The 25,867-nt window shown below is 43.7% G+C and overlaps 2 protein-coding genes across 4 annotated transcripts; both read right to left on the minus strand.

Moving 5' to 3' along the window:
* Nucleotides 1–74: 74 nt before the first annotated feature.
* On the minus strand, nt 75–8,136 carry samd1a (sterile alpha motif domain containing 1a). Its single transcript, XM_053443178.1, has 7 exons — nt 7,657–8,136; nt 4,582–4,936; nt 4,029–4,168; nt 3,839–3,899; nt 2,525–2,606; nt 2,124–2,238; nt 75–1,393 (listed from the first exon to the last, which is right to left on the minus strand). The coding sequence occupies exons 1-7, from the start codon at nt 8,017–8,019 to the stop codon at nt 1,247–1,249; spliced, it is 1,263 nt and encodes a 420-aa protein (XP_053299153.1). The 5' UTR covers nt 8,020–8,136; the 3' UTR covers nt 75–1,246.
* Nucleotides 8,137–12,064: 3,928 nt separating this feature from the next.
* On the minus strand, nt 12,065–25,699 carry prkacaa (protein kinase, cAMP-dependent, catalytic, alpha, genome duplicate a). 3 transcript variants are annotated; one of them, XM_053442815.1, is made up of 10 exons: nt 24,903–25,699; nt 17,480–17,541; nt 16,849–16,977; nt 16,082–16,180; nt 15,893–15,975; nt 15,679–15,805; nt 15,481–15,576; nt 15,168–15,290; nt 13,789–13,953; nt 12,065–12,674 (listed from the first exon to the last, which is right to left on the minus strand). In XM_053442815.1, the coding sequence occupies exons 1-10, from the start codon at nt 24,946–24,948 to the stop codon at nt 12,549–12,551; spliced, it is 1,056 nt and encodes a 351-aa protein (XP_053298790.1). In that variant the 5' UTR covers nt 24,949–25,699; the 3' UTR covers nt 12,065–12,548. The 3 variants fall into 3 exon arrangements, with proteins under 3 accessions (XP_053298790.1, XP_053298788.1, XP_053298789.1); XM_053442813.1 differs by lacking the exon at nt 24,903–25,699 and adding an exon at nt 22,908–23,458; XM_053442814.1 differs by lacking the exon at nt 24,903–25,699 and adding an exon at nt 19,867–20,350.
* Nucleotides 25,700–25,867: the final 168 nt, after the last annotated feature.

A 25,867-nucleotide genomic window follows, 5' to 3' on the forward strand; every position in this document is an offset into this window, starting at 1 on the left:
TTATCTGCGGTGGAAATTTTGTTTACATTATTGACTGACTGAAAGGGCCATCAGACAAAAAAAACAGATGGCTGAACAGAGAGACACAGCTTTATTTGAGACTCTGGAAGAGGTGTCAATGTTACAGACAAAAGAAACAAGACGAGATATTTGGGAGATGTTGACTACATCAAATGGAATGTTACAATTCAAGTGGCTGGCTTTGATTAAACCACAAAGAGACGCTGGATAAGTTACACATGGATGAAAACACAACATAATATTGCATTTGATCAAGAAATCTAAAGGAGCCGAGCAACTGTATTTCATTCAAAACAATAACTCAGTATTGCAATGACGTTTCCCGCATGTTTATTACTTAAGTTTGCTTATGTATAAAAGCCAATTTTATTAGGCAGCACATCGACTGATCACAGCTATCTGAAATTGTTCCCAGAATGCAACTGTATTAAGTTGGACCACATTAATTTATATATAATAAGATAAAACAAGAAACATATTGCCTTGCCAGCAAGTAGTAGTATATCATCTTGGTTATACCACAAAGACGGTATCCAGCATCAGCAGCATTATAAGTCAGAAATCAGACTCTGTTGACTTGTGATGCAGATATGTAGATTGTCTGACTTCCCCCAGCACTTTGATTACATTTAAATCATTTCAGAATATGAAGAAAGGAAAATGCACAACAGATGAGCTTTGTGTTTATCTGTGTGACTTACATACCTTTTCTGGACTGACAGAAGGTAACATAAAAGACAGAGGGAGGACACAGGCGATGAATCTCCAACCTGCAACAAACCAACAGTTTCTTGTGGACCCAAAACCGCGACAACACTTTGCTACAGCCATCTTGTATGTGTGAGTACATTAGCCCATAGGTGGTGCACTTGGTGCAAGGTTGAGTGCTCTTCACCGGCTGTATCACCCATCTTTAACTCTTGCAGGACGATCCTTGCTCTTAAATCAAACTCTGATTGCAGCAGTCTATTGCCTTCACACTGTCCTCACACGGGTGAAATGGCAAGTATTTGAAACCAAAGACCATAATGAGAGGTAGGATGACTGTCTTTCAGTTTCTGGTCATTCTCACAGTGAAAGTTCATTCCACCGCAGCCTTTCTCTCCCCACTCACCCTCTACATATACTGGATATGAAGGTGGGTGGCAGGATCCAGATGGAAGAGGGCACTGAATGCATCTGTGGGTCAATGCAGCATCGTCTGTCCGCCATGTGAACCAACCCTTCAGAGGTCTTCGAATTCCAGGAAGTGGGTCCTCTGCAGCACCTTCACGTGGCGCTCGTAGATTTTGAGGGCGGGGCCGAGACGGATAGACAAACCGGTCAACACGTCACTGCGCTGCATTAGGAGAAGGGACTTCCCATCGATTTCCTGTTGGTGAGAAAAAAAAAAACATGCTCTCATTTTGAATCAGCCTTGAGTTTCTAGAGCTCTGTGCTGAATGCTTTATTTCTATTAAAAAACATTTTGTATGAAGATAAATGAGATAAAATCCTTTTTAAAACAGTGTACTTTATACTTCGAGAGAGAAGTCTAGGAATATTCCCAATCATCTGAACAATGAAGCCAAGACCATGCAGCCAAATACTGGTCACAACTTGCAGTAAACTATATGTGGACAGATGCAAAATACATATTAACTGCCGCTAAAAACACTTAAAGGGATAGTTCACAAAAAAATGAAGTGGGATCCATGCTCCAAAGGTCTCAACAGGAGGATATCAGAGGACATTTAGGCTAAATACATTGTATAAATGAGTCCGTTTCGAGTCGCATTAGAATGTTGGGGCCTATGGACACTTGGTTGACATAACAGGAGCAGTATGGAGTCATTTTATGTGGGGTTTTTTTGAGTTGGAAGAATTGGACACCATTTACTTCAATTGTACTGGATTTGGCTGCAGCACTGTTTAACCCTGAGACTCGCAAAGGGTTCTGTGGACTCAAACACTTCACCCACCCCCCATCTGCATAGTGGTGAGTAGATAATGAGGGAATTATCTTTTTTGTGGTGAACTATCCCTTTAAGGTGATGGAATGCAAGCTTGGCTTTCAGTGCACGTGTGGCGCCCTCTGTGGCAGCTTGTGGTGGTGCACTAACCTGTGTCCGAAACGCCATAGCCTGCTCTGGAAAGCCCGCAGCTGAGAAGTAAGTGGCCACATCTGTCACGGTCCACTGCAACAAGTTCTGGCTCATCTTTTCCTTCTTCACAGAGCTGGATGAAGTGAATAAAAAGAGTCAGAAACAATTAACACACAAGAACGCTATTTCCCACTTTAGTATTTTAAAGCCTTTATGTGGCCTTGTGAATAGTTAACTGTATTTTTAAAGTGTTGCCCCTCAGAAATAAGCAGTATTAATGCACAATGGAGGCATTATTTAAAAAAGAAAAGTTTGACAAAGGTTATTAAAGGTGTGTAAATCCATTTTTGAAAGGGGAGAATAGACATTATCTGATTTAGTGGAAAGAGTAAAGACCTATTTCAATAAAAGATACTCACATTTCTTCTCCTTTACCACCATTCAGAAGAACATCTTCAGTTGCCGTAAAGAGTGATATATCTATCTTCTTTTTAAATGTACCTGTAACCAAAAGGGAATCTAATTACATTTATTTTCTGCCTTGGACCACAACAGTTGTCCATCTATTTGTATATCTTACTATATCCACATAGAAAACATGCAATGAATGGCCACAGTATCTATCTTAAGGCCCAAGTTAACATGACTCACAATGGAAGCAAAGAGAAGGCTCTTTGTAATATGTGCTCAAACTCTTTCTAATTGAATGTGCAAAATAAATTCAATAAAATGTTCAATTAATGTTCAGCTTCATATTCTTGACATTCAACGGTATCATGTCAAACCAACAGCAACAGAGTGGATAGATAGAATGGAAATGATGCCTTTCCATGGTAATAGTTTGCCTAACTAAGGCCTCTGCTGTCATGGTACACTTTGTTTTTCTATTAGACTTAGTTCACGGCTCAATACAGTGGGGGTACAATGAATGAGAGCAGATGCAGCACCCTTACTAAAACAGGCTGCTTTCACAGGATGCTGGCAGGACTGAAGTGTTGCTACAGTTTGCCTTGGAGGAATACCAAAGAAAACTGCGTCTTTGTCATGAGTCACATGATGGCAAAGATGAAAATGCCATCACAGGTTAAGTTCACAGTGACATATGGATAAGAACTGCCCTAAATGACAGGAAACATATTTAAGAGCAATTTATTTGATGTAAATTCTGACTTTTTAGTTTGATTCCTGGCCCAATCCACTAACATGGAGGAGGCATGACCTATACTGACACCAGCCAACAGGGGGCAATCAAGGAATTTTGGCCTCACTTTAGGGCGCCATCCATCTTCATATGCAGCAAGCCAGAAGAAAAAAACTTATTTATAGAGAAAAACAAATGTAAACCCTCTGCTATGTTTTGTGGTGATTCTTGACCCTTAAAAATATCAATATGCATCAACTTTTAACTTTCCTCAAGCTTCTGCCATTAACGGCGCAGTAGTGCACAAAGGCAGTGAGCATGTTTAACAGTCAGAGGGAGCACCACCTGGACGGAGGGCTGCGGAACAAGTTCGTCAAACATTTAAAAAATCTTAAGCGGGCCTCGAGGCAAGCGCCTGTAAGGACGGCCAGATAACAACTAGAATGGTGTGAGCCTGTCATTAGTTACGCGTTTGTGTGGTTATTTACAAACAAGTTTCCAAAATGAGAGAGCAGTGGAGTGATCTATGTTTCCTCTTACACAGGCTACACAGCAGCTTTAACAAATAAAAATGCGGAACTCGTTAACTCACAGTTGTCAGATGGCAGCGACAGTGTCTGCGGCCTTCCATCGGATACATTCCTGCTCTCGTCCTGTTGGCAAAATCAAACCGAGCAAAACTAATGAAACATGAAAATGTCGGGTGAAAAGAATAGGCATCAAAGACGCGGGAGACACACAGGTGTTGTTATAAGTCACAGAAGGGAATAAAGGCCAATTACCAGTCGTGCTGCATAGTCTGGTACCAATTGGTCGGACAAAGGGCTGCTGTTCTCCACCTTTCCTCCATCTTCTTTCTTCACGTTATTCTTTAAAGCACAGGGGCTGGTAGTTACGGAGGGGACCGCTGGCTTCAAGGCTGCTTCTAACACAGAGCGAACAATTAGCATCGCACACTAGTATCCTCCGTACTGTCCACACCTTACTTTATTTACCTGAACTACTCATTTGATCATTAATAAAACAAGTGCATTTTTAACGTTGTCCATTAAACCTCAATAGCTGCTACAAATAACCCAATGAATCACTTCTAACTGCAGAAGGGTATTGCTAAGCCATAGTGTTTCCTCCTGCAACTCCGTCTCTGGACTAAAAGGCATTTTCTACTGTCAACAACTGTGTCCCCCTGCAATTCATCATCGAGACAGTAAAACACCTCCAACCCTTTTTTGATTACTAGTGCAAAACTAAGCATACAGCCAGCACATTAAGCAATCTCAGAGTGCTCCATAATTCCGGGTGTGCGTATCAGACTGTGTCTAGCAGTGTGACTACCTTTGTCTCTCTGCATTCCTGGGTGCTGGCGCTCCGCTGGGCAGACAGCAGAATCATAAGCCCAGTCATTGTGTGCGAGGGCCCTGGGGCTGGAGGGGGGCAAGGAGCTGGGCCTCTCACCAGCCTTCTGGAAAGTGACAGAGTCCGGCCCCGAGCCGGGGCCAGAGCCGAGGCCGGGTCCGGGCCGGGTGCCAGAGGGAGAGCAGGGGGCAGAGAATGCTCGCACAGCGCTACAGTGCACCGCGGCATCTTCATGCGTGCGGCCAGGGGACGGCCTGTCCTGCCCGTCCTGGCTTTCATCAGCCCCCTCCTCATCTGCATTACTGTCTGTGTCCATAGCCATAGAAGTGTCAGCCTGCAAAAACACAGGCATATGTTCAATTTACATCCTTTTGCATTTTAAAGCAACAGTCTAAAAAATAAACTGCATGATAGGATATGATTATATGATATGTAAAACATCCTAAGTTGAGTTCAGAGTTCAAGCAGCAACACAAGAATGTCCTAATATTCTGATGGATCAATAGAGATTAAGCTTGATGGGAGGAGATCCTTTCTAAACGATGAAGTTCATTATGACACACAAACTTGAACCGTGTGAGCCTGGATGTAGTCATAACTGAGGAGAACATGCTCATACAGATGTCGACATTTGACCGCTGTGGTGGTAAATTATTGCCTTAGGATGCCTCCTTCCCTTCCCGCGGTGCATGAGTGTTGCGTGCAGATATTCAGGGAAGCCCTGCCACCACAAATGCATTAACACGCAATTAAACCTGTGCACGGGATCCATGTTATCTGATATTCAACTTGGTGTAACACACGCGCACTCTTTCCTTTCGTTGGCTCCGTGCCCCCCTTTCCTTTTTTTTTGGTCGACGGCGCCCAGAGTGAGAAATTATCTTGTGTGCGACTGCGTGTCCAGGACTCGGCAGTGTCGAGCACAAGAGCGCACTAGAGCCCGCCCCGCGCCCGAGAGGAGCAGAGGCGCTGGAACGGCGTTCACCCGCCGCGCTGCATTTCACACAACTTTCACCGAGGACACGGTCACAAAAACACGATGCCCCGGCACCGACACCACCACCCTCCCCGAGGATCTCCACACACACACACACGCACGACACGGTCCCCATCAGCCGATACGCGCACGGTGCGTCCCCGTATTCAGAGGCCTTTATGACCAACCATTCGAACACACGGGAGAGAGCGTAAAGGAAAAGGGGCCGATGGGAGGCGATTTTTCTTTTTTTCCCCTGAAATTTCCTCCAAAGTGCGCATGGAGTTTGGGGAGCCGCGGTAGAGACCTCGCCATTGTGTCTGTGCTCTTTAACGGATCGAGCGCTTCCCGGGGCCGAGCGGCGGCAAAGCGGCACCGGAGACACAAAACCCCCCCAGAGCTTTAACTCGACGGACGGATCAACAGTCCGATCCGATCGCGACGAGAACCCTTCGATTTTCGCTCACTTTGACTTTGCACCGGGTCAACGATTTGCAGCGGCGGAAAGAGTAACGCCAAAAAAATAATGAGTCCGTTATCGGACACGTCACTGCCCAAATTTTTTTTTTAACCCTCGTACTCGGGTAAAAGCTGCATAACAAGCCCCGGAGGAGACGCAGCCGCCGGTACAAAGTGACCAAGCGCTCGTTCGTTTTCAATACGCGACTGAGAACAAAGTCAATTTGATCTCAGCTTAACCCAAATCGGACAGACGCATCGGCCATGTAGAGCCGGACGAACAGTTTGCGGTCGCTTTGCGTTGACTTCAGCTCTCGCGCACTGTCGATTTCGCGACTTTACGATCATGCGGTTCATCTCAGCCCGCTGTCAGCGATCGGCTCCGACGGGCACGGCTGAAGGTGACGAGCCGCTGCTGCGCGGGACCAGCGGGAGGCCACGGCGGGCGGCTCCAGCGCCGAACCCGTTTGAACGTGACCGGGCTCGGCATCCGACAATGTGTGTGTCCGACAATGGATGCAGGGGTTCGACTTTATGCACTGCGTCTGCGATCGTGCATCGCTGCAGAAAACAGACGCAGTTTGCAAACGCGAGCCGGACCGACGTGTGTCGCGGGGAACTTTAGCGTCGATGGTCGTGGATTCGCGTCATGTCTCCACAGTGCAGAACAGGGTGATGGGCTTTTACATTTAAAAGTCCAGACGGGAGGAGGAGGAGGGGGTACTGGGAGGGGGGGGGTGCATCTCGTCATGGACCGATGGGATATAAAAATGCGTCTGGACGTGATTCTGGCGACATGTTTGCTGTTACGCCCGGGACGGCTGCCCTCAGTTCCCCCTCGACATGTAACAAAATAAAATGAAACAATCAACAACCCCAGAACGTCCCACCGTCCCCCCATCGGGCTCCCACATCCGCGGTGTTTCAGACTTTTTTTTTTTTTTTTTTCGTTCTTTCCCTTCACCCACTCCCACTGTTGAAAAGTGGCTGCGGACGAGCAAACGCGTTTCCGGTCCGAGCTCACAAAAATAAAAGCACCGTCGAAGAGAACTCATTTAGGTGGTTGTATTCTGAAAGCACTACCGGCTCCAGCCGACTACTTCCATATAAACTTGACCCCCCCGGTCATCCTCCTCCCCTTCGCTCAACGCTGAGTTTGGGGCTTGAAAAGCGCTTTCTGCCGCTGATAATGGAGGCTCGGGCTTTTATTCTTTTTGCGGACGAACGGGACGGCGCAACTTTTCGTGCCCGTCTGCAGCGTCCGCGTTGAGGCGCTCCTCCACCGGCGCCGTGTTCAACGTGCCACGCTCCCACTTCACGCGCACCTTCGTTTTTTTTTTTTTTTTTTTTCTCCTCCACCTCGGTAGCGCTCGAGCGAGGTCCAACCGCCGCTCCCCGTCTGCGGCAGTTTTTTTTCGGGTGCACTTGCAAAATCACTCCCCCCCGCGCCCCCCTCCCCTCACCACTCCCCGTGTGCAGACACACTAAAAACACACGTTGACAACGAGACCGCGCGCACACACAGCCGCATACCGAGCTCCTATCTCCACCTGTTAATGTGCCGTGATGTGACATGATAATGAGCGGAGGGGAAACATGTCCTCCTCGCGTCAACGTACCTCCAGGTCCTCCTCGTCCTGGTCAGCGGGACCGAGAGCGCTGTCCCCGTTGCTCAAGTCCGAGTGGCTGGCGTCCTCCACCGCGCTCCGTCTCGCCGCCGCCGCTAACGTTACATCGTCCTTTTTGCGGCTCCTCCGCTGCACCTTGGCGGCGTTCCGGTACGAGACGGAGCCCTTGTAGTTAACTTTGAGCACCGTCTGCTCCTGGATCAGTTTCTCCAGCTCCGCGCAGGTTCGGTCGGGCTCGGACCCGTGTCGTCTTCGGACCATTCTGCAAATTCTCTCCAAGTCCGGCCGGGCTTTCCGCGACCGCAGCGAGTCGATGGTGTCCAGGATCCACTCTCGGTACTTGGACTCGGACATCTCCCCTCGCTCGCTTCTTTTCGCTCTTTTCTTCTTTGCTTAGTGCGTCAGGCCGTGTTCGTCACTCACGGTGTTTTTCGTGCGCCGCGGTCCGAGCCCGACTGAGAAGCGGAAACCTCGCTGAACGCCTCCTGCGTTTGCGTGTGCGCTTAAGGTGGAGCGACGGATTGCAGCGAAAAGTTTCACTCGAGAGGTTTTTTTCCCCTTCCATTTAAGGTGGAATGTGCAGTCCTGGATGGGGACGTGCGCGCGCACTCGGCCCCATGTGCGCCCCAATGGCTGCCTGACGATCTCACTTTAAAAAGTTGTTATAGCGAAAACTAACATGAACTATTGATGAAGCTACCGATTGCTGCACGCAGTGAAGCTTTAGTCTGTAAATCTTAAGGTTGTTTAACGTCCTATGTTTTGTAAGTCACTTTGGATTGCATTTTTCTTTATTAGATTACAAATTCAACAGCTAGAGTCCACATGATCACAATCTCAAACTGAAATGAATTAAGTGCACAGTGAAGGGTTCATCAATGAAATACAAAAGTAGTAAATCCAGTAAAACATCCTGTTTTTGTATCATTTTAAATACAAGGGCTACTTTCAATCACTATATTGTTCCGCATATTTGAGCCACAAATAGTAACCCAATCGTTTAAAAATGAGTCCTACTATAAACTCCAAAACACAGAATTGTAATCTGCAGTGATTCTGAAATGAAGGACCACAACCACTGGGTCTAACATGTGAATGTGCTTTTTGATTCTGTTAATGGGATTATGTTAGTGAGAGTAGATGCAGTGTGTTTTAATAAGATTAGATTACATATTTGTGTATGTAAACAGAGCTGTATTTGATGTAGTTCATAAATCACTAAGTGTGTCTTTGAAGTAAATATATATCCATATATGCTCTTTATATATTTTTGGGGTAATGTTTCAATAAAGTATATTCAATATTTAAAATGTTATTTCATCTTAATATATATATATATATATATACATAAATATATATTCTTGAATTGGTTTACCCATTTAGTCTTTTCAATGTGATTCATATATCATTCAATTGTCAGTTAATGCATTTCCTCATTTTATATATTTGACATGTAATAATGAAGTGGTTCTTTTACGTTATCCAAGCTACTTTCAAACTATCTGAAAGCCTGTCAGGCCACTTCACATATAACTGATGGAGCCAGATGCAATCCTAAAAAACGAGGGTGTGGATAGTTTCGGAGAGGGCTGCTGAGAGCCGGCTGGTAACCGATGCCATACTGTGACAGGATGAACACAACACTGCATTATTCAATTGCACCCGCCAGCCTCCTAAAACATTCACAATAACTGACAAGACGGTGAAAATACAGCATCAGTCATCACCTACCAAAAACCGTGGTCCTCTGATCCAGTCATGACAGAAGCCTGAAGCTGCACACATCTTCCTTCAGATTGTCATGTCATGGAAAAACATTGTTTTCACAAAATGTGCTTCACCTAATTGAGTGTGATATTGTGCAAGTTGACGTGAGAGTTTATATATAACCCAGACATATTAGTCTTAACAAGTAAAACTTTATTGGAATGATACATTTTGCAAAATATTACTTTATGTATATTTTTTTAACATACTCATTGTGTTCTAAGGGTATCTGTCAAGTTCTCCAGAGGGTAAGATAGTTAAGACTGTCAAAGGCAAGGATATACAGTATTGTTTCCCAAAAGGTACAATAGACTACACAATCACTGTACCCAGGTCATGAGGAAAAGATTAATGTTCTGTTTTTGCTTTTTCTTTTTCTCACTTTTTTTTGAAAATACAATTAGAAAATATGAACGCAAAACATCTCAGATGTAAAAAGTGTTATGTTTGAATGAAGAGTGTGTGAAAACCTGATGAAGATCAAAGGAAAACACAGGAGAGAAACTCAGACCGAGCACAGATCAGTTGATAGTTTTTAGCTGATAAAAAGAATTAAAGACAACTGACAAGAAGTTTTGAGTGGGGGAACACAAACAAGAAAAAAATAAAAATAACACAGCATTAAGATGGTGGCATTGCCTTCTACCAACCAAGTCTGATTTAGTCATTAGTCAGAACATAAAGATATTACATGTGCCCTCTTCAAAGCTTTATATTAAGTCTATAAAGTTTTAAAGAGTTAGCAAAAATCAATAAATAGGACATTTGAAAAAGTGTGTGGCATGTGCTTCACTATTTGCAAAAGACTGGACGAGTTGGTTGGTGATCCACTGCATTGCTGAACGTGATGCGTATGAATGAAAGGTTTAAATGGTGACGAGGCTGTCGGCTGTGGAAACTAAGCTTTCTCTAACATCATCTCAGCTCCGAGGGTCGAGGGGGCGGGGGTGGGGGGGTGTCTTGACGTTGGGTTGCTTTTACCACATGCAAGAAAAACCAAGCTCATCAGAGAAATATGTATTATAAAGAATACACGTCATTTCCACACAGCATTGGACACATCTCCATCAGACAGTTCAAGACATTCGAAAAGGTTATCCTGCGTTTCATCTTAAATACATTAAAGAGACTCCCAAAAATAATTACTCAAGCCTACCCCGAATCATTTAGAGTCGAAAGAACATTCTCAGAAATTTCATGATACAAGATTTGACAAATAGAGTGATGCACATCAAACAGTTCACAGAAGCTTTTCAGTGAGATGGACAAAAGTCTAGCACCTAGGGGCTATGGAGGGTGGAGGAGGAGGAGGGTGGGGTGGGTGAAAGCAAACATCCTTCATCAAACCAAAACAATGTGTTCAGTCAACAAACCAGCAATAAGATTTGGTCTGTGATTGTCTTGCATCCACAGAAATCAACTTGGCAAAAAAGGGGGACAGCGTTAGGAAAGCTTCCTTCGTTTCATTGTTACATAGAAAGCTAGAAAACAAGAAAAAAACTGAAAAAAACCACTCCAATCGTAGCGGTCCCCAAATTTTGGTTGGACTGCAAGTCTATGTGAATGTGTTATATGCAAGGTATATACAAGAGAAGGTGAGACGCACGAGTTCAGAGACTTGATCTGCAAACTGTTGTCCTCTAAACTGAGTGGTGAACAATAGCCAGAAGAACCTTCTGACATTTATCTGGGTCTCGTTCCATCTTCAAAACAGAGCAGCCGAGAGTCTGCTTTAATAGTTACGCATGTTATCCACCGTCTCAGGTACCTCAGCACGAGAAAAGCATAATGCTATGCCATATTTAAAAGTGATATTGTACAAAAATAACATGCACACTTTGTTGAAACATTATGCTACTTTTTTGCGTATTAAAATCCACCACCATCAGAGTTACATACAGAAAACTTTGCAGTGTTCTCAGTTTGCAAATTTGGCAGAATTTATATTTGTTTATTAATGAAATTCTTAATTCAGTTTCACAGCTATGAGACAATGTTGAAAAAGATGGATATTTCATGTTTTCTATCATATATATATATAGATATATATATGATGTATAAATGTACTATGAATTAAATAAACAATAGTCAGGAGTGTGACCACAATGTTAGTTGCTGCTAAATCACAGCTTTTTAACCCACCCTTGAGCACTAAATAACACACAAGCACAGAGATTGACAAAAAAAGACAAAATGATCACCAATAGGATTTTCTTTTAAATGCTCTAATAAATTCAGCTAAGAGAAAGACAGATTTAAATGCAGACCTCATGTTTACCATCTCTTGCAGGTCCCCGAAAAGCAGTAAGACCCTGATGAAGTTTACTGTGATAAATCCTTATCTCGCTGATCACAGAGATCCCCACTGCTTCAGCTGCGAGCAGTGAGCGCATCATCATCATCATCTACCCAATAATCATGCCACACTGAGCAGACAAAGGCCGGCGCAGAGAGTTTTCAAGCTGTGAACCACAACGGGCACTAAGGCCATTTGCCACCATAGCCAAAGCTCTGCACCAATGCTTTCGACGCAGTTTTCCAACCAGTTGGCATTATGATAGGCACATCTGTTGGACTTGGTATTGCTTGGACAGATTCAAAATGGAGAGATGGAAGGGGGGGGGGGGGGGGGGACAGGGGGGGGGGACGAGATACAACAATCGCTCGTTGAGAAGCTTGAAGAGAGGGCCCGATCAGTGGGGGGGGAAGGAGCCTATAGCAGATTCAGTACCTTAACAAAAAAATCAATGCCTCAACCTGCAAAGACTCAAAACGTGTCATTACACCATCAGAAAGATACAAGTCTAGCTGAACAGCCACAACCTGTGTCTGTTCTCCTCCAGCCCCTGCCACAAACACAAGAGGGATAAATAAAACAAATAGGTAACAGTTGAGAAACAATCAGAAAAGGCAACACTGCTGGTTCTGCTGGATCTTTCTTCACTTTGCCTACATTTCCACTGGGGGGGATTTTACATTGTTGTCGTCATAACAAATAAGCAAGTTAGCAGTCCACCCTAGCGCTTCCTGTCTTCAGACCCCCTTTTACCTTCTAAATGCCTGTCTCTCTCGCTCGTTCTCTCACTCTTTCTCTCTCTGCTACTCATGGTTGGAATCTAGAACTCAGAAAACTCCTTTGCACACTTCTCTGTGAAGGAGACTCTGATTTCCTCTTCCTCGTAGTCGTCGAAGTTGCTCGTGTCGCCGGGGCCTTTGCACTTAGGAATAAAGGGAGCTTCCACCTGGAACACACAGGACAACAGTGATGAACGATGGAGGGTCGACTCATCGAGAGAGTCAAAGCCACAGCATGCTCCATAATCAACTAGGACATTATAAGTCGGTCCAAGGAGATAATTAAAACACTTACACATATTTGTAGTTTTACATAGCACATTTTAAGATGATTTAAATGCATGCGAGTGTTACACAATGGAAAAAAATCACGCTCAAATACTTGGAAGTCTTTCGATTAGTCTGCGGTCACACTGCAGGACGAATTTTGTGATCACATGTTATCATTTGTTTTCTCTGAAGCCAAGTTTGCAAAGCAAGGAGCTTGAATTAAGTGTTGAATTAAATCAAGATAAAAAAATGAAATCTTGTTTTTTTAAATAACATGTTCTTACAACGTTTTCTGTGTATTGTGCTTATGGTCTATTGTCTTTGTCAGTATTTAACTGTTGTTGGCATACTGTTGGGGGGGGAATCAGTTTCTGTGGTGCATTGCACAAAAGCTTTTCCTGATGAGTCCAGGCTAAATGAAGGGGTCAATATGAATATGATCTTTTACCTCTACTTTGTTGGTGATAAACAACCAAGTCAAAGCACTAGGTATGAGTCATGGAGGAATCCACTAAATGTTGGTTTGAATCCGTATCAGTGGGTAGGAATACTTTTTCCCCACTATCTAAATCAATAGGGATCCAGTGAATTTAAATATGTTTCATATGAGGAATGTTATCGTCTAGTTATTATGTGAACTTTGTCCATTGTATACGTGATTCAAGCTTTTTATAAATAAAGTTAAGTTAATGTGGGGCTTTTTTTGTATTCATAAAGTATTTTCAAATGAAATAGGAGTTAAATATACATATTTGTTATAATTTGACTGAATCCATCAGCTTTTAAGTTCAAAAGAATATTGAGAGAAATACATATTTTTGGTGATTTAGATATTTTTCCAAAAACTTCTAATGTATCGTCATCTCTGAGGAAGCACAGATGGTGTGACATTAGCCACAGATGTAAACTAAAGGCACTTCCAAGGATTCATTAAAACTATCTTCCGTCAACCATTTCGATTTAAATATGAGAGTTGGACACATTACAGCTGTGTAAACGCTGGTCTCTCACCTTCCTCTGGTAGATGGCTATCCAATCAGTGGTGGCAAACCACTTGTGGCCCTTGATATCGTTGACTCCATTCCTGAGGTTGCCAAAGCGCTTGGTCAGGTCCACCTGAAGCAAATTTCTCAGCAGGTCCTTCAGGTCTGAGCTGAAGTGAGAGGGAAAGCGAACCTGCAAATGAAGAGGAAAAAAAAATGTGTGAGTGGGTGTTATCAAACACAACTAATTTAGACCTCATGATGTGGTTTAGGCGTATGGCTGCTGGTTAGTGCCAGACTGTGAGCGATGTGGCTATAAGAGCAACTGGATTGTTGACATTTTGCCCACTGATGTTGAATTCAAATAGGATTTGCTGTGTTTTGGACACGCGTTTGTTTGCACCATTCTGTTTTTCTTTGTCCTTCCTCATCCATAAATCATTTTGGTCCACATGATGACAGATGTTCAGGAGGTCCAAAAACAGACCAGCCTGATGTGACCCATGGTCGCCAAGGTCAAAAGACTCTGAGGGCACTTCTTTAGCTCTAATATTCTGCTGAACATCAGCAGATGCTAGGGTCGCTGTACGACTGATACATTTACACACATGTCACATCTCTAGTGAGAACTTGAGGAAAATTAAACTTTGTATGTCACTAATGTACGTGCCTAGTGAACCGCAAATCTGTGGCTTTATACTGTTGTTGAGCGGTTGTGAGATTACCACAACACGTGCTAAAAGTTCAGTTATTTATATACGTTTCCAAAATGTATAACCACCTGTAAATAAAGGTTTATGATTCAGTTGATTTGTTAAACTTCCCTCGAAGCTAATGCATTGAGAATGAGATTTAGCTTCTCGAAATAAAAACATATTGACAAACAAATAACAACTTCTATTTTAAATTGATATCAATAGCACAAATTTGTTCATTTTTAATACTCAGAGGAACCGATGAGATAAGAGCAGAAATGTCCACACCTCGGGTCAACACACAGAGATAATCAACCACTCACTCTCCCAACTACGGTCAACTTAGAGTGTCCAATTAACCTAACCCCAATCTGCATGTCTGTGGACTTGTGAGAGGAGGCCAGAGAACAATGATCCCGTGCTAACCACTGTACAGCCTTGGTTTAGCAGATTTGAGAACATTATTTCTTTAAAAAACAGTTTCTGTTGTTTCTTAAGAAGCATCCATTCAACACAGGAAGAAAAAGTATCTTTACCTGAAAAATGTGTCACACAACCACTACAATTTACCTTTACATTACTTTTTTCTACAATCAGTATGAATTATGGACTTCAAAACTTATTTGAAAGTTTTTACTTCATATACCAGTAGCGCTGATGAGTAACAGTGTATGATTGTGTACTGTATTGTGATGGCACTGTCAACACTCACCTTCCCTGATACAATCTTCTCGTAAATTTGAATAGGCTGGTCGGCAAAGAAGGGGGGGTAACCAGCAGCCATCTCATATATCAGCACGCCCAGGGCCCACCAGTCCACTGCTTTATTGTAACCCTGGAGAACACAAAGATAATACAGGACGGTCAAGTATGTCCTCGAACAAAATTTCTAACTCAAACTCTATGATAACATAGAGTAAGCAGCATATTGTACCACAGTTTGCTGCTTTTTAATTAAATGGAAGCTTTAACAACTCTGTCCTCGTATGAAAAGAAGTGCTGTTAACAATGGGCTGAACACTGACCTTACTGAGGATGATCTCCGGTGCCAGGTACTCTGGGGTCCCGCAAAGCGTCCAGGTTCGGCCCTTCACCCTTTTCGCGAATCCAAAATCTGTTACCTGAGGGAGAGAGGGAACAGTTCTGAGAACTAAACCACATAGAGAAACAATCACGCAACAATTGTTGTTGATGACCAAGAACGGAAAACATGCGATCCTTGCCTGTATGTAACCTTGGTGGTCGATGAGCAGGTTCTCCGGCTTCAGATCTCGGTAGATGAGATCCAGTGAGTGAAGGTATTCGAAGGTCAGTACAATCTGGGCTGCGTAGAAGCGGGCGTGTGGTTCACTGCAAAACAAAAATCAGCCGCAACATTAATAATCAACCAGCAGCACATGGGAATATTTAGGTAGAGTAAGCAGAAAGTCAATTCACCTGAATCTACCAATTCTCCTTAAGTGTGAGAACATTTCACCCCCGGGTACATACTCCATTATCATATACAGATTACTGTTGTCCTGCAGAGAGATGAGCAGAGTCTTACTTTGACATGAAAGACAAACAAAAACAAGGGGGTGTACACATGCTAAGAGGATAAAACACATGGACTTATTTAATGCATACCTTAAAAGAGTGCTCCAGTCGCACCAGAAAGGGAAAGCTGACCGCTTGCAGGATACGTTTCTCGTTCAGTGTGTGCTCTATCTGCTTCAGCTTCACTACCTGGGAGGAAGTAGGAAGGAGGCTTATTAGGGACACACAGGACATATTAAAACATGTAGAAAAAATATATATATAATTGGATAGAGTAATTCAATTCAAATAGTTTTTAATACGTTTCTTCCATTCCTGTATTTAGATCCCTACAAGATTTTTAGCCAGATATTGGCCATCGCCAGTCGTTAAGTGTGAACGTCTTCAAAGACGTGATCTAGATCGTCACAGACATGCTTTCTCTGACTAGATTTCAAGCCGGCTACAAATTTGCTACTACTACAGCCAATCAAAGCGCAGGGCGGGGGAGGGCGGTTTAAAGTCTGGAGAGCAGACATACTGGTTGAGGGTTTCTCTTAGTAAACAGTCATGTAGTGTGTGAACCCCTGTCCCCAGTCAGTCATGTCCTATGAATATAGCAGTAGTTTAGTCTGTACTTGGAATAATACTGACAAGATCCGGGACACTGTGACCTCTTTAAGTAACAACAAACTGAATATATGGCACGGTAGGAGATGCTATAAGGAGAGGGCCACAGTCACTTCTTTCTTCATGGAGCTACTAGCCAGTGAGACAATTGTATAAATAACCCGTTATTATCACATACAAAATGGATTACCCAAGTCAAACATTCAAATGTAGTATGCCACCTGAATATAATGCTGCAAGTACTGTACCTTCTGTTTATCAAGTATTTTCATGGCAAAATGCTGGCCCGACTCTTTGTGTTTAACCAGCATGACTCGACCGAACGAACCAGTGCCTAAGGTCTTCAAACGCTCAAAGTGGTCCAATGCCGCAGTTTGCTGAGGGGAAGAGGAGGAAGTCAGTGAGACGGACAAACCATTAAAAGTCCTACTGTAGTTTAACTATCATACAAAATGATTCTGTCGCTAAAACATACTGATGTGTCGATTACAAGTATTCACAAAATAAATCCTGTTGGTTTATTGTGAATTAAACCTGCTGAATTTAACAGTTGAAGTTTTGTTCCTGGAAAATATATACACATGTCCACATTAGCCCAGCAGAGGGGGCAATGGCCCTATAAAAATAAATTGGAATTAATTTGATCATGTGCGGAGCTATTCCCATGATTCTGCCTGAGAGCAAGAACAAGCACATGAAAACAAAGTCTGGTTGATTCATTATGAAATGCATCATCACACTTATGTGCCTCGGCACACATAAATAAAAACACTGTAAGCACAAAAAAATTATGTTTTTATGTGACAATGTACAATAATAAAATAAAAATGAAAAGAGTGATTGGACATAAGAAGAGTAGAAATTCTCATTCACTCTTACCTGTGCTGGATTCTCCCATTTCTTCAAGAAATCTTCTTTGGCTTTGGCAAGAAACTCTTTCACTGCAATCAGTAACAAAGGGTATATTCATTAGAAAGAGTTTGTCTGTTGAAAAAAAAAAAAGAAACAAGTCGAAACTAATAAGGATTTTGTGTAACAGATCGACCGAACAAAATCACAGAGACCCAGAGAACAGCACAACACTCCTCTTTTACAATCACGTGGAGGAATTGGTGACGTATTCCAGTAAAAGAGCATGAAACATGATATGTGTACATTACAATAAATAATGTGTCTATGATAAGTCTGCAATCTTCTGCTTGGATTTAAACATCTGCTTCTACTGCAACGGGGAAATTGATGGAGATATATGTAAATACATCTGAATTAGAGAATTCCACCCATGCTGAGGTTAATCTTACCACTAATACCACTCAGGGTAAAAATACACTATCTCATCCAGGGAACAAATTACAGCTAGTCAATTCCCCGCTTTACTATCACGTACCGAAATGACCACATCTGCAAAAAAATGTTTAGAAGCAACATAATAGAAATGAAAAGAGATCCGTAGAGGTGTGAGGTTAAATAAACCTGCAACCGAGAGATTTAAAGCTCAGTGACTCCACTTATTTGCAAAAACTATTGTGAAAGAAGAAAAGCACATTCACAATAGGGCTGCATGAAACTAGGAAAACATGCGGTAACGTTGTTTAATATCGCGATGACGATACAACTTGCCATAAATAAACATAAACAGTCCCTGTCTAAAGTAGCAGAGATCTGAATGCCCAAATTCACAACTTATTTCCTAAAAATGACAGGGATAAAGTATGACAGCTGTAAATCTGCGATGTGCCACATCTCCTCAAAGACGCTACAGGCTTCTACAGCTGCAATGGAAGACATTGTGTGTTCAACAGCATTATTGGAAAGGGGCAAAAAAGAAAGCCACTTGAGGGACATCTTGGCTAGCGTTTACTAGAAAGCATGTGGGGGACCCTGACACACAGTGCAAAGGTTTTATGGGCTGTTGGGGGGAGAACCGAACTCTGAACATCATCTCATGATCTCAATACGAGCTATTGTTGAGACAGGTTCAAATGTAAGGGTTGTGCGACCTGAGCCCGATGATTCCCTGGATTACAGGCGCGTGCGGAGTCCAAATATCAAGCAGACAGCCCAGTTAACATGAACGATCCCAAATCAAAACATCATTTCAAAATGTAAGGTCCAGCGATCCACACCCTACTCAAAGTGCAGTTTAACATGCGGCTACAAGAAGATACCAACTTTGGCAATGCAAAAATACACATGTATAGCACATGCTAGTATAGGCCTTTGGACACATTTTGACAGCCAGGCACACACTGTCATATGGAGAAGTACATTTTTCTTGCCCTTATCTTTATGAGGCTAATGCCAGTGCTCTGTGGGAACATGTAGATAACCAGTCCTTCCTCATTCTTCTTCACCATCTGTGTGGAAGTTTTAGGGACACTCTCTGCCCCAGCAGCTTGGGAAGCACTGTTATTTCTTTACTGTTAGTTCAGGACACAAGGGGATCAAGGTTGTACTTTTACAATGTTTTGTCACAAAACAACTTTTGATTACTGCAGGGAAATGTCAGGCCAGAGCAGCGGAAAACTGTCTTGTAACAGTTTTGATTCAGATATGTTCAATATTTTTGGACGAAAGATTTCACAAATGCAGTGTAAAGTATAAATGTGGTTAATACCGATACAGAAGTATTATTTAATCTAATTTATGAACAATTGAAAAATCAGGGGAAACATGACCCATCTCAGGATAATATGGTACGACAGACTAATCAATGGAAAACAGCAGCCTAAGGCACAGTTAAAATAAAGCCAGTCAGATGTCGATAGTGAAATTGCACTGTAATCTATTCATCAACTTTGTTATATGAATATTTAAACTAATGGATTTTGCATCGATAAATTCCTATTAAAAAGTGGCGACATCTCAAGCATTTGTGTAGCCCTCACTGAAAACTAAATGAAGCTTAATCCTCATCTAGCAAATGTGATTTCCTGCTAATTCTCTAAGGACCAGCAGCACCGACAATAGGATGAGAGAAAGCCAGCGAGAACACTAGAGACCAAAGTTCACATAAACATGTCGAGAGCTCTGCTGCTCCCACAGTGGGAGCAGACTGGTTACTGGGGAGAAAACATTTCCAGAGAAAGTTGCTCAACTCCCAAATACAAGGGTAAAATGGAGCTGTTCCTTTCATAACTTGAGGCTGTTCAGAAGAAACATCTGGGTGCTGATGTAAGGAAATATCTCCATCTTCATCCAGACTTTATGAGCCTTGAGAGTGTCAGTTCAACACAATGACTCTCCTGTAACTCCAAACTCCTTACCATCGGGGATGACTATGGGTACCTCTGGTGCTGCTGCGTCTGCCGAGCGCGACCCAGATTCACTTGAGCGCGAGGATGACTCCCTCTTCCCTGCATGCCTTCTGGAGCTCTTCCTGTCACACATTAGCCCTGCAAAGTCGCCCCTGTTCTTCTGCCTTCCTCACAGCCACTGACTCATGACCTATCCTCCCCCTCGGTGAGAACTTGGTTCAGAACTGTGGCCCCGCGGAGCATCCACAGAAACCAAGTCAAGTGTCCTTGCTGGAAAGCGGAAAGTCTTCAGCGTGTCCTGTGTCTGTAACTTTTGCCTGGGACCTAGTTCAGAAAGTTGCATACACCTCCCCTGTGCTGTCAAACATAGCATGGAGAGCAGCGCTGCGCCCGTTACACTCACACGGATCAATTTGGACCCTTGCTTGGTTTGTATCAATATTTATTCTGCTCACAAAAGTACTCTGTGCCGTTCCCTCTCATGTCAACCACACACGCAACCACACACGCAAACACACACACGTATGCACACACAGAGGCTTTATATTGATCTTAACAGGGGCATGATCATCAGTGGGAGGAGCATAAAACAGTGGCTGGTATATTTATCCAACCCCAAGAGAGAAAAATAGGCCCAAGTAAGAGACCCTGGAGAAGAACAAGACACATTTAGATGCAACTAAATCTTTCCCTTATTAGCAGAACCAATCAGATGTCACATCGGCAACGAAAAACACTTTCCGACCTGAGCATGTAAAGCAAAGCTTGAGCGCACAGACCACTGGGAAACTTTTTCCTCCCTTCACAAATGCACCAGAGAATCTGTAATGCCAGTGTTGAATTGATCCTCAAAAAATCAATCCTCCATCGCTCCCCTGCAGGGCCTCAATAGCCCCACTCTGACGCAGGAACTGAAGGGTTATATTAGGGCGAGCTGACCGACATTTAACTGTGAAGCGCGCCAAATCGGGTCCCACTTTACAGCAGGCCTTGTTTTGAGAGTGCACAGCCTTGTGTAGTGCATAAGAAAAGGAGGAAAAACAGCTCTGCGTGTAATCTAGGAAGGTGTTTGCATTTGTGTCAAGGTGAGAAATAAACTACGCTGGGTAGATAAATTACTGACCAATAAAGGAGCAGGAGAAACTGACAGACTTGAGCTGATTGGTCATTTTACACTTTCCCTTTTCCATTCACATAAATTCAACTGCATGCGGAAGACGGTTTAAGTACCAATATCTGTCAGTTTCATTGGGTGGTGATTTATCAAAACTGCTCAGTATCACTTCCACCCTTAAATCAAACTTGGAGAGTCTCACTTTGGGACTTTCTATGGTGGTATGCGGAAAAAACAAGTTGCCTGATTCAGTTGCCTAAATGTGTATGGTGGTGTCTCGCATTGTAAAATTCTGAATCCATCCATATATCATCTACAAAATTGAACGGGTTTATCCTCGGGTCAAGCCCCATCCCTCCACATAATTTCATGGATGGCCCAACTGTCCTCTTAAGAAACCACATTTTAATTCACTCAATCTGGATTTTTATTTGAATCTGCACACACTCATGGTTACCAGTCCTCCAAACATGCCTGATTTCTTCCATAAGGATCCATGAATTATTCTCTCAGAAATCAATGAAAACATTGAAAAACGTCCCCAACTCACATGTTCAGGAAAGTGAAAAGGAATTAGTGCTGGATCCAAACCACTCTTTAAACGGATACCACATCCTTCCATCAAGTTTCATGGTAATTCATTTGGATTTTTTTTTTGCAAAATCTATCTAACAAACAGACAAACAAATAACCTCCTTGACGCAGGTAACGGTCCTTTGAAAATCTTGCAAGATTTTATCTTCATGCCAATAGAGCTTTCGATGGTGAGAGGCTAAAATTGACCCAGTTGAAAACAAAAACATGTTTCCATGTGTATCTTCTGTTCCTCCGGGAGCCCTCTTTTCTGCAGAAGAAGTATTTTCAGCAGCACCACCACCAATATAACCTCAGCTTTAAAAGATTAAGGACAACACATACAAGGATTCACACGACCACCACACCCGTTGACGTGAGAACCCGAAGGAAGCTACTGTTGCTTGTGTGATTACTGAACTCCATACTCAGTTTTGCACAGCCTGCTGCTGGATTTTGCATCTCAGGATTGTTCCAAGGGAGCATGTTGGCTTGCCAACGGTACGTTAAGCTTATCTGAGCTGGCTGATTGGCATTTCAACCGTAAGGTCCACTGGTAATCAGTGCAGGCTTATAACAAAGCCCCTTTTTACTGGAGACAGGAAGTGATGAGCGATCCAAACACAAACCTGCGCCTGTTACACAAACCAGCTGCGTGCAGAGCAGGGGCAGGACGTGAACCACACAGATATTTATAGACAGAGGGAGTTGCACTTTGACAGGGTGCCACCTCGTTATATGGCCGAATCAGAAATGCACAACATTCAATTCAATAAAACCACTGTATCCCAGCTGGTTGTGTTGATGGTTCTTGCTTGTTGTGAGAAAGAACAGGAAAATATTTCCTGGCCAACAAACGCTCATACAATCAGATGGATTTAGAGGAGCAGTCAGAGGACAATGAAGCCAACTATGTTGTAAACATTTTTTTTAATCTGTGTCTTTAGATACGTTTATCATCACACTGTGTGATGGTTTAAGGCTGCCAGGTTTATTCTGTGCAGCATGGCAGCTAACTGACACATCAACAGTGACTGAGAAATGCTTTTGTTCTAAGAGTAACTAGAAAAACAATAGGCAACAAAGCAGAATGGTGCTATGTGTGTACGCAAGTGTATTTGGATACATGGACATAAGCACACATACGTATACATCTTGGCTTCTGGCCATAAATACACAACCCATCGGGACATGAGATGAAAAGTAATAACCAACATCATTATTATTAAAACGGATTAACTTGATCTTCTTCTAAATGTATGGACTTTAGCACAGCTTGACTAGCTCAGCTAGTAGGGCATAGCATTAGCCACAGCTCCACCCCTAACCCACGCTCCTGTCCAGCTTCAGAATGAAAACTCACGCCAGCAGCAGGCCTCTAGCTCCTCCTGCGGTTGGTCGTGTCTGCCTTCTCCACTGCCTGTGTCCCCTAAACAAGGCCTGGCTCGATGGAACAGCCTTCCTGCCAGCCTGTGAATAACAGACATCATAAAAGGCTGGAGGAAACCAGCCGACAGTCTGTGTAGAGCCTCAAAAGTAAAGCAAGTCCAGTCGATCGAACAAAGCCGGAATTCCAGAGAGTACGAAACCAACAGTTTCTTCTAAGACATAACTTAAAGCTATCCAGGCTGGCTGTGTTTAGCCCATGGAGCAGTACAGGCGATGAACAACAGTGCAGAGCCTGGGCTGGAGCTTCCTTGCTCCTTCACTTCCTGCTGCAGTTCACAGTGTCTGTCCGCCCTGCTTCTTCCTGTGGGCCAGAAGTCAGCTTTTTACACGAGAGCAGCGTCTCTCCGCTCATCTTCCCTCGGACTGGAAAGTTCAGAGGAAACAGAGCCTGTGCACCTGAACCAGCTCTTGACACTCCCTTTCCATTTTCCATAGAAACCAAACTGAGCTGCCATGTTGTCCTTAATCTCTAGCTGCTCTGTGGAAAATTAAACTCCTGAATAAGGCTCTGGACCCCTGGTCAGCACCTGCCCTCAGGGGATCGGGTGGGTCCAGAGTGATCGGGCTGATAAGGACGTGAGCAAACCTCCCACCAGAATTACCTCCTATGTCCTTGGTTTTAACCTTTCAATTCTAAAATTTCTACCACCACTAAACCTTATTAAAAAGTCTTTGAGAAAATCTGAAAGTCATGGGCTTCGTTACAGAGGTTCGCAGATGGGTTAACATTACAGTGGGACTGAAGGCCATTCTTCACACCTACTTTCCACCAGCAGCAAGGAGCTGACACTCAGTTTGCAGATAGCTGTTCAGACTTTGCTCACTTGAGCGTTACATATGGTGTCGTGTATAAAAGAATGGAAATGTGTCCTCTCCGGGCTGGAAGAAGGTGTAACAGGCATTTTATTGAGACATTTCCCTCATTTTGTAGTTCATATTGATGTACCTAACCCTAACTTCACCTTTATTTTGTTGAATGTCCAATCATTTCTCATTGTAATGAGCTAGCAATGAAAATATTATTATGGAAAAGAAGCTAATCAACCAAACTAAAAGTTACGCTCGCAAAAGGGATTAGTGACAGCAGAGCATACATGTACATGGGGACACATACAAGTGCCCTTGTTCTAGATGCTGCTCATCACATGATGTTCAAGAGACTCCTCTGCTCCAAGTTTCTGCCTGAAGAGGATCACCCTCATGCATCATATGACCAGGTCCTGGTGGTTATTTCCCCCCCCCCCCCCCATCCCTGATAACAGCCGACTCCCCTCCACTCGCCAACTGTCTGTGAGTGTGTCCACATTAGATTAACATTCAACTCATCACTTACATACACATCCTGAAATAATGTGTGCATCTGTGGTCTTGAATCAAAAGTCTGCATTGCTTAGAAAGTGCAGAAGAAAACAGCCCCACACCAGGCTTTGGGTTTGCAGTGTTATTCCAGCCTTTCATAACCTTTTGATTAGAGGGAGGGAAGAAAAAAAAAACTTCTGAAACACAAGAACCACAAGGAAACCTATGACTGTTGCATAAGGCCAGTTTTTGTCATCCTCGCCTCGTACCTCTCAATATAACCTGGGGCTTTAATCACGAGCTTTCCCACAGAATCAGCGGGGAGAATGAATAACATCCTCTGCTGTTCTGCTGGGGATGAACATGGTGGCATTGTACAAGGCAGCTGGGCCTGGAAGTTTGTGTGCGGACGTGAAAGGCCACAGTTATCAGCAAAGTTAGGGGGGGGACTGAGCAATGTGGTGTTGTTATGAAGGCAGATCTCTGGGCCTCGATGATAAGTTGCACTTCTCTGGTCTCTGGCAATGTGGTGAACAGGAAATGAATGTCAGCGACTCAATCCGCCGACAGATGCGGCCAGCTGCTGCAGCCGCGGGTTCGGGGTACTCACCGCTCTCCATCTCATTGCCCTTCTTTGCAGTGGGCGTGTTGCCCATGATGGCAGGCTGGTGGTGGAGTCCCTGGGTCCGGGCTGACTTCTCCTGTACAAGTCGTGGAGTGATGCTACACCTCTTAGCGCAGTCGACAGTCTCAATGAAGCTGACAGCTAGCTACTAGCTAACAGCTACCATTATTGACCGATGGGTGCGAATGTATTTCTTCCCCAATACTTTCCCCACGTCGAAAAACAACCTCCAGCCCAGCGAGTAGATCCAAGTTCGCAGCTAAAACTGACGCTTTGAGTGAGCTAGGCTAGCACGGCTGCTAGCCGAGATAACCAGTGGATGTTAGCTTGGTAGCGTTTAGCTTGTCGATTTGCAGGCGAGCACCGGCAGGTCAAGACGGCACTCGACTGTCCTTTGCTTCCAGATAAGGCTTCGTTTATCCGAAATCAAGTCAGGACCAGGAGAGATCGTCGAAAGCCGTTTTTCCGTCTGTCAAACGAGCAAGCTGGCGTTAGCTCGTAGCGTCCCTCGCAGTCGTATCCTGGCCTGACCTACCCAGGTGCTATCTCTTGTAGTCAGGCCTTTTCAGCTGAGACCCGGGAAACAAAAGTGCCGTCCGGGTTATTGGTTTTCTCCGCTGTTTCTTATGTCAAATGGATCTCCCTCCATTCATTCCTAAAGCAGCCGTCAAGTGCAATGGGACCGATCATCTGATAGTCGATTACTAAAATCAACAGACCCCCCTTCCATTAATCTTCAGACCGCAAGGGAAACTCCAGTCATCCATCTGGCTGGTCCCGCCTCTGACTGGCTCCGATTGGCTGCGCTCACAAACGCTTGCGTGACAGAGGTCAGGACTCGAGCGCTGATTGGAAGAGCGTCAACACATCCAATTGTTGCATTGATTTGATTCGTATGTTAACGTTGTCCCGCCTCCCGGACTTGCTTGTAGCCCAAACGCCACAAACTG

Source organism: Pleuronectes platessa, chromosome 16 (assembly GCF_947347685.1).
Source record: "Pleuronectes platessa chromosome 16, fPlePla1.1, whole genome shotgun sequence".
NCBI lineage: Eukaryota > Metazoa > Chordata > Actinopteri > Pleuronectiformes > Pleuronectidae > Pleuronectes > Pleuronectes platessa.